The sequence below is a fragment of the Ips typographus genome, linkage group LG1, assembly GCF_016097725.1.
Source record: "Ips typographus isolate SLU linkage group LG1, UJ_Ityp_2.0, whole genome shotgun sequence".
Classification (NCBI taxonomy): domain Eukaryota; kingdom Metazoa; phylum Arthropoda; class Insecta; order Coleoptera; family Curculionidae; genus Ips; species Ips typographus.
The window spans coordinates 505,416-513,728 of record NC_138422.1 but is presented as its reverse complement, the minus strand read 5'-3'; the positions used below and the strand labels follow the sequence as shown (position 1 = coordinate 513,728).

The window sequence follows — 8,313 nt, the reverse complement described above, 5'->3', positions numbered from 1 at the left end:
GATCGTGTAATGTATGGATTTCGCTGCATAAGGCCCCTACCAAACGGTTCTCCTTCCTTATCTGACCCGCGCCACCCCGTATACTCGCGTCTTTGTTTGGTACCGAACATATACCACGGCAAATTCGAAAGTTAATCACCTTGTCTTTGTCTAATAGGTGGAAACTGCGGTTTTAAGAATTGCGTGGAATAAACGCGAATAATTCACGAATTGGGTTCCCTTTCATATAACTTTGTACCTACTAAGAACATAAATTTAATAGGGTTAGTTTTAATCGGTCAAGTTAGGTTAGTTCTGAACTTTACAAACTTTAAAATGACGTAACCAACACAATATCAAAATATTGGTACGGTTTAAAAAAATAAAAATAAAAATTCCTATAAGCAATTATCGTAACGTAATTATTGATAATGTGTGTGCGGCCGCTACTTATAGTGAAAGTATAACCATCAGTGAAAGTTCACGGCTTATGGTTTAGTGATAGCGCTTAAAGGGTAAATTTGATCACTACAATACCCGGGGAAGGTTAGTAATAACGAAAATATTGTGGAAATCGGTTTCGTGATTTTGCGTGCACCTGTTTACCTTTACCACTTAAACAGGTGATGAAATCTGATGGTTCCGATCTTTCACGGTGGTACCTTTCTTGACCCGCCACGATTATCGGATTATAAAGCCGATCTTTTGTGTGTCGATGTCGTTTAGTGCGGTTCATTACAATATAATAGCCACGGGGTGTTGTTTGTACGATCATTTATGAGTAGTTTTCACTTTTATTGCGTATAATTTTTTTATTTGGCCAAAATTGTGTGCGGATTGGTTTGATGATCATGAGAATCATTAGTCTAGTTTACACCGCTAACTTGGTTCCTCCTTTAAACCTCACAATATGTACCTTTCATTAAGAATTTATAAATGAAAATGAGAAAATTATATTGTTTTGAAAAAAAACATTCTAAGAATCTCACATGTTTTGCATGCAATAAATGGTTTTTTTTTTTTCGAAATCTGTATAATTCATCGGTCCGTTTATTACTGCAACCAACAATACGAGCATAGTCCCAACTGACAGTCGGCTAAACATTTTGAATTTTGAAGTTAGGAATTTAAAAAAAAATAAAAAACACCAAAAACTACAAACAGAAGAAATCAAAACTTAATTTAGGGTTGTTTAAGTTTATTAATTAGTGTTGTTATTGCGAGACCTTCGTAGAATTTAAGATTTTTCTTCACCAAACTGGAAAACTTGCAACATTTGGTGGTAAACAAAGGCGGAAAGTTCCAATCAATCTTTGGCTTAGGAACAACAACCACATTCAATTTAAATTATCTGGAAAGAACATCACAGATAGATGCATTCAAACGAGTCATTAACAGCCCAATACCAACGTTTCAAGAATTATTCCATAAAATTTGCAAGAAAGGAAAGGCAATGTGTGTATCCTGGGGACTAATAAATCCTAAAGCAGTGTTTTAACTTATAACAGAATTGTTGGTGTTTTAAGAACTTGCTTCTTGGTTTTGTGATATAGATTGCTTATTTATTTCCTTTTATAAATTTACCCAGCATTAAATACATATCAATTTGGTTTTGTTGTGTGATTTATTTAACATGTTTTTTCAATTCAAGAAAACTAGATTTCTTAGATAAAAAAGAAACTTGAGTGTACTTTTTAAAGATTTTATTTGTATATTTTATAATGTGTAAATAATACAATTAAAATAGTAATTTAACCTACCATCTGATGGAAAAGTATTTAACAGTAGCACCATCTGTTTCTAGCCTTATAATCAGAGAAGATACGGCAAAATTTATAAGGGCTAAATCTGCAAAATAATGGCATTTGATCAAATTTATGTATTAAGTAACTTGTATCTTTCTAATATTACCTGAAATTTATTAGAAATTTGTTTTTTCAACACTCTGCATATGGATTTTGACAACACCATAGCTTCAAACACCTTTTGTTTAGAGTCTTTTAGAGCAATTGATAATGGGACTTTTTAAATTTGGACCCTTTCAAAGCATGATAAGCAAACTCCAGAATAGGCAAATAAAGGTACCTGAAACATAAGCTATTTAGTATTAGCAGCTCATTAATACCTCTACCAGAGTCCTTTTTATAGTATTAGGTAAATCACTTTGTCAGCTTCTGCTAAATACACCTTTACTCTATATCCATGTTTCTTCGAGAACCACTGGCTTGAATAAACTTGGTTTTTGTAGTGTTCTTGTAAAAACTCTTCTTGGGAGTAAGTAAATATATGGGCTGTTGCATTGTGACAGTGTTTTCTATTAGAAAAGGCATCCTTTTCTGTTCCACAAACTCTAGTTCCTTCAGAATGTTTCACTGGGCCCCTTGATAGTTGTAAAGTGTATTAAAAAGGTGGCATTTTCAAAACTGACTACCGAAACACACACACGTTATCTAGTCTCACACGTAGTATCGCAGTTAAAAACAAGTTAAATCAAAATACTCCTTAAAATATTGTAAGATTTACATCAAAAATAAAAAATGTCTCTTTGTTTACTTTTTGTCAACAATGGCGGCCGATTTTCCGAGCCTTGTCGTCCTGATTCAATGATGTTTTAGTGTTTATTTGTTTAATGTTTATTACAACTGTCTTTGACTTTTTGGTATAAACGATCATCATATGATCCTTCTCCTTTTTAGTTCTCGTGTACCGAACGGTGTAAACTTGACCATTATTAATAGTTTGGACCGTCTCTAGAACCAAAAAGACAAAAAGAAAAACCTGAAAGATAATATGGAGCAAACAAGAAAATAATTCTTGGGTAAAGGGTCTGTCTTTGAAATACCAATCAACTACAATTCAAAAAGTTGGACAAAAAACCGCCAATAGTTCCAATACCTCATGTTCTTCAAATATTCTAACTAGGTCATTATGGAACACTTAAGACATCTGGATTTCGGATTACGCAGCCTGACTAAATTAATTTACCTTTCTCGACAACGACTGTATGCAAACTTTTGGACACATTAAACCTCTTTTTCAATTGGATCTAAGTTAATCTAACAAAAGCTAAAGACGGAGGAATGATATCCGCTTACACCTCGTACTATTCTGGGCTCACACAACCCAAGTTTTCTGGTCTTGTATCACAAACATTTTTTTTTCCTAAAAATATGCTGACATTTTGGTAGTCTGTAAAGGTGAACCGGTGTCCAGATCATGGAGTTTTGAACAGATTCGATACCAAAATTGTAAACGACGGCCTTCCCATTGACGACAAAATATGCAGGAACTTGAAACTACGACCTTGCTGCAACGCGTTGATCTCATTTCGTTATCGTTATAATATAGTATTATATTGATTTCAACTAAGCCCACGAATCCGACTTCCTGGTTTGAGATTTTTTAAATTTGTCCTCCAGCTAATGTCCTCACAATTAATTGGAATACAAGTCGTTGGTGGCGCTGGAGTAAAAGTGAAAATCCGATCCACGATCTACTTTATACAAACTGTATCTTAGCTGAAACAGTCGTTTGAAAGATAATATACTGGTATTGAATGTGAGAATATAAGAAAATGGTTTCTCACGTTATTGCTTATTACCGCAGAAACGCAAACAATAATTACATTAACAACGAATCAGACTGGGTTATTACATTAAATTTGAGATGTACACGCGGCCGTTCACTTGTTAAAAGAAAGTTTTTCGACCGTTTAATTGCCGCTGTACAAAAAGTAAGTTAAGAATAGGCCATTAGGCTGCACTTTTCGGTTTACGATTCCATGTTTACTTTCTCGACTGGTGTGTCGCCATATAATATTTTCAACCTAATCGAATTACGCGGGTCTAAATCGAACCAAACAAAAGAACAGCAAAATATTACTAAAAGTGCCGCAATCCGAATGTTTTGTCGTGTTTTGATTCGGACATAAATATAAAACGGAGGACGTGAGACTCGCGGTTGCCAAACGCTTTTGTTGTAACTCATAGTAGTTTTTTGGTTAACCAAGGTTATCACTAAATTGGACTAAGCTACTGACCACCTAAAATTTGATGCTTTGATGGGAAAAAACAGGACCAAATTGATTCAGTTTTGGACACACACGGAAAGAAAAGCAATTTCAGAGATGTCATGAACTTGTTCATTGTTTTTGAACTCTTTGTCATGCATCAATAAAAAAAGTATCATTATATCAGCAGGTATTCGATTAAGTGTCTACTACAAGAAAGGACAAACACAAAGTAGCCTCCAACACACATATACTACATTGGCTTTTTGATATTTGGTATCTTACCGACAACCAAGAGACTCTGGGAAAGCAAAAGCGTAAGCCCTACCCAACATTGCAGCCGAACCATGAATCATACCAGTTGAGGTGAGTTTCATCTCTTAAAAGTAGCTAGCAGGCCTAATTTTTAGCTTTTATAGAACTCTTATAGCTATTTACGTACCAAGGGCGTTAGAGAGAACATGAAGGCAGAAACAGCCCGAAGAACAACAATTATTTACTGTTTCTGGCATTGAAAAATAAGGTATACCTTTACCGGTATGTTTATTTTACCTGAATGATGTGACTTTGATAGTTCTGTCAGTCAGTGAAAATGGCAAAAGTTGGACAAAATTTTAGAAAATATAAAACAAAATGCAGCAATAGCTAATAAAAGTTTGTTACCTAAAAAGTCAAGAGCATCCTAAGTTAGGGCATACGTAGTTTTTATGGCATGAATGAATAAAAATGCCATTGCTAATATTAAAAAAGATTTCAGGGCGTGATGATAATGCCCGCCTATAATGCCCTCAGATTGTTATGAACACTATAACCTACACCGTTTCTAAGGTATTGATTATGCACTGCGACCTTAAGACCTATTGTACCCCCCGTTTCAAGGATCTGGTCGGTTTCTTAGTTGGTTTTAGAGACCTCTCCATCATTGATGATGCCAACAAGGTTAGTCTTTATATTTGCGAATACATCACATTCACAAAGCAGATGATCAAGAGTTTTTTCTCATCCCAACAGAATCTACAGTTTTCGTGTGTGTGAGCAGAAATCCAGCATGCAGAAAGCATCAAATGTATTAACACCGATTTTTGTGATTGGTCAAAAAAGTAGCTTTAAGCTTGATACTTTTTATTGACCAATCAAAAACTACGAAACTAAAGTCACAAAGAGAAATTTCTTGCAACGTTGCCTCATTGTGCCAAAACTAAAATACATTTTTATTTTCATTCTGTGCTTAATTAAAACGAGGGCAATTTACTAGTAACGGAAATTTTCTAAGCCTCAGAGTCAATACTTATTTCCAGTCTAGCAAATCTGGAAGCCAATTAAATATCATGTTTAACTTCGTTTGTGGGGTTTCTTCACCTGATTCTCTAACCTGGCTTTCTAAACTAATAGAAACAAACTGAATGACGAGAGCAATGCAAATATCACTTCAAGTCGACGTTATACATGTAGATACAATCTAGTCGACCCTCTTTAAGTATATTTGTAACACTTGATAAGATTAAAGATAAGCAAGAGGAATTGCCTTAAATTAGCGGTGTGTTATACATTTTAGTTGTTGTTCAGTTCCTGGTCAATTGCCCTAGTTCCTGTATCACACTAACGGAGACTGGATACAACTAAGAATTTGCAAGAAAAACTGGTCGATTCTTAGTGGCGCAATCAGAGAGGCCTTGTTATCGAGCACCGTTACAACTTAAATAGAGCTCGATTCAGATGAGAAAAGGCCACCGCATCATCAATGACGCAGTTTTTAAAACTATTTCTTTCTCCTTCTACAGTTGCCGTCGCATTAGATATAATCAGAGGCGTCCTATTAAAATATTCCCGAAAATAAATTCTTAAGCGGTCAAAAAGCCACTTGGCAACGTAGTACGGTTTTTTACTTGGGCACAATTAAAACAAATGCGGGTGCGGCCAGGGACAGATGGACCCTTTTACATGCTTTTACTAGCCGGCACTCTAAACGATGTTGCCAAGTTTAAAAAAATGTAGTGGCGGACAGGTTGAGTTTAAAAATTAGGTTAGGTTAGTTTCCGTTTTAGTCTGGTGTTTTGGTTGTATTGTTGATGGTCGCAGTTTGAGTTCACGTGTTATAAGTAAAAATCGTTAATTTGTCATAATGTCTCCAAAAAAGATTGGGAAGAAAGGTGTTGTGATACACAGCCAAGGGCGTGAAATTGTAAGTAACGTCTTAGAATTTATGAAGAAGGAGGCAGAAGGAGTTTCCATTCCTTTGAATAACTACAGGTATTGTCTTTGATTAAAAACGACGAAAACGTTGAATAATATAATAAATATCATTTTAGAGAGAGAACTATAGCAGCTACAGGGGTGTCTAGATCTACTGTGCAGAAGATATCTAGAGAAGCACTACATGTTGAATGGGGAGGGCCAAGCTCATCATTTCACACTCCTACAAAGAAGGGACAGATTAAAAAATTAAAATTGGATAACATCAAACCTGATGAAATCAAAAGAATCAGAGAAATTATTTATGATTTCTATATTCTTGAGAAAAAACTTCCAACATTAAAAGGTAAGTTTATAATACATTAGGTATACCTACAGAGTCTTCAGAGTTTTTCTAGCAGAACTTACCATGTTTTTTACAATTAAATGTAAGCCTAGTTTGCTATATGTATAAACCTTGATAATGTGTTAATTGAAAATTTAAAACAACAAAATTTAGACTAAAATGGGATTATTTTTTATCTTTACAGGTATTTTGCAAAAAATTATTGACCAGCAAATCTTGACTGAATCCATTAGTGTAAGCAGCTTAGGGCGATTGCTTAAGAACATTGGATTTAAGTATGTTTTACATCTTGGCAATCATGTACATCAAAATAACTTTATCTTTTGTAGGTGGCAGAAGACACCAGACAAAAGAAAATTCTTGTGTGAATCATATGACATTCGCTTAAAACGAATAAATTTCATGACTTGGGTAAAAAAGCAATTGCTTCCTAATTTACCTGACCGCTCAGTCCTTATTATAGACAATGCAGCCTACCACAATGTTACTGTTAACAAAAATATTACAACGGCTACTAAAAAAGGAGATATGTTAAGTTGGCTAGTGGAAAAAGGAATCCCAGCAGATCCTCATTTAACAAAGCCAGAGCTGTATCAAATCATACAAGAAAATAAATTTAGATTTCCTCCACAATATAACTTAGATAGGCTGTTAGAACAACATGGGCATCTTGTGTTGCGTTTACCACCCTACCATCCAGAATTAAACCCAATAGAAAAAATTTGGGCTTTGGTTAAAAATTGGGTAGCAGCTCATAATACCACTTTTAAATTGTCTGATACCGAAGCTTTAACAAAACAAAAATTTCAAGAGGTGTCTGAAAAAGAGTGGTTTGACATTTGCCAGCATGTAAAAAAGTATGAAGAGGAGCTCATAAAAAAAGAGCATATTTTTGATGATACAGTGGACCAGCTTATTTTTACTGTTAACACTGGTTCATCTGATGATAGCGATGAAGATTCTGGTGATGATGATGAATGTGATGCCAGTTTATCCGAAGAAGAATTAGGATGCTCACTCCTAGACTAAGTTTTGGATTTTTGTTTTATGTTATGAATTCGTAATTTGTATATGTATATGTATTTATAAATAAACAAAATTATCAAATTTATAAAAATATATGATTATTAAATTTAACAAAGATAACAAATTTTAAATATTACCTCTTCTTCATGAAACCCTGTATATCAAAAACGATGCAAAGGCAAGCTGAAAGTTACTTTGAGACTTCATTTTCAAGGTCTAGCTGCACTGTAGGACCTTCAAATTAAGAATAATTGAAAAAAGAAACCAGCTGCCTATTTTTATCTTCCAATAATTGATTAATTGCCCCAAGACAATGTTTTTTTGTGGTTAACATTGCCCTAAGTTAAGTTATATAATTTGGATTTAAACTAATTGGTATTTAATATTCTTCATCAATCATCACCCTGCAGCTACAGCAGAAAAATAATTTGCACAGATCTTTTTAACCGAAACACACTGTATGTTTTTTTAATTTACCCTTTGCTTGTTTTCTTGTTTATTTTTTAAATTAATATTTAAAGAAATGGGACCAGAGACCTAGGCCAATTTTGTTCTCAAAGCGTCAATATTATGTATGTATATGTATTTGGTTTGTTTTATAAAACCTACTTACCTATCCTGTTTTAATACAATTTATGAAATGAAAAAGCAAAAACTACACCTATTTACGTTAATTAAATTTCATTTCACTGAGCAGAGAATAGCACGCCATTGACTCGCTGCATCAACTTGGAAAGTAACGAAGGCAGCAATATTTAAA

At 34.2% G+C, this 8,313-nt stretch overlaps 2 protein-coding genes and 1 long non-coding RNA gene across 4 annotated transcripts in view; 2 read left to right on the top strand and 1 right to left on the bottom strand.

Annotated features, from left to right (window-relative positions):
* Cluap1 (clusterin associated protein 1) overlaps window positions 1-8,313 on the bottom strand; it is a 126,125-nt gene that overhangs the window by 90,977 nt on the left and 26,835 nt on the right. The window lies entirely within an intron of this gene.
* LOC145740163 (uncharacterized) lies at window positions 2,963-5,208 on the top strand. The gene is made up of 3 exons (XR_014181368.1): window positions 2,963-4,354; window positions 4,408-4,927; window positions 5,000-5,208. It is a non-coding gene; the product is annotated as an uncharacterized LOC145740163 (long non-coding RNA).
* Window positions 5,690-8,138, top strand: LOC145740066 (uncharacterized). 2 transcript variants are annotated; one of them, XM_081995413.1, is made up of 4 exons: window positions 5,691-6,238; window positions 6,298-6,527; window positions 6,712-6,802; window positions 6,857-8,138. In XM_081995413.1, the coding sequence occupies exons 1-4, from the start codon at window positions 6,111-6,113 to the stop codon at window positions 7,554-7,556; spliced, it is 1,149 nt and encodes a 382-aa protein (XP_081851539.1). In that variant the 5' UTR covers window positions 5,691-6,110; the 3' UTR covers window positions 7,557-8,138. The 2 variants fall into 2 exon arrangements, with proteins under 2 accessions (XP_081851533.1, XP_081851539.1); XM_081995407.1 differs by having other exon boundaries at window positions 5,690-6,238; window positions 6,712-8,138.

What these genes read in the sequence shown, in the direction of transcription:
- LOC145740066 (XM_081995407.1), top strand. Translation starts at nt 6,111, where the DNA reads ATGTCTCCAAAAAAGATTGGGAAGAAAGGTGTTGTGATACACAGCCAA. An exon ending in ATTCCTTTGAATAACTACAG is followed by an intron (nt 6,239 to 6,297) that starts GTATTGTCTTTG and finishes ATATCATTTTAG; the next exon opens with AGAGAGAACTATAGCAGCTA. An exon ending in AAAACTTCCAACATTAAAAG is followed by an intron (nt 6,528 to 6,711) that starts GTAAGTTTATAA and finishes TTATCTTTACAG; the next exon opens with GTATTTTGCAAAAAATTATT.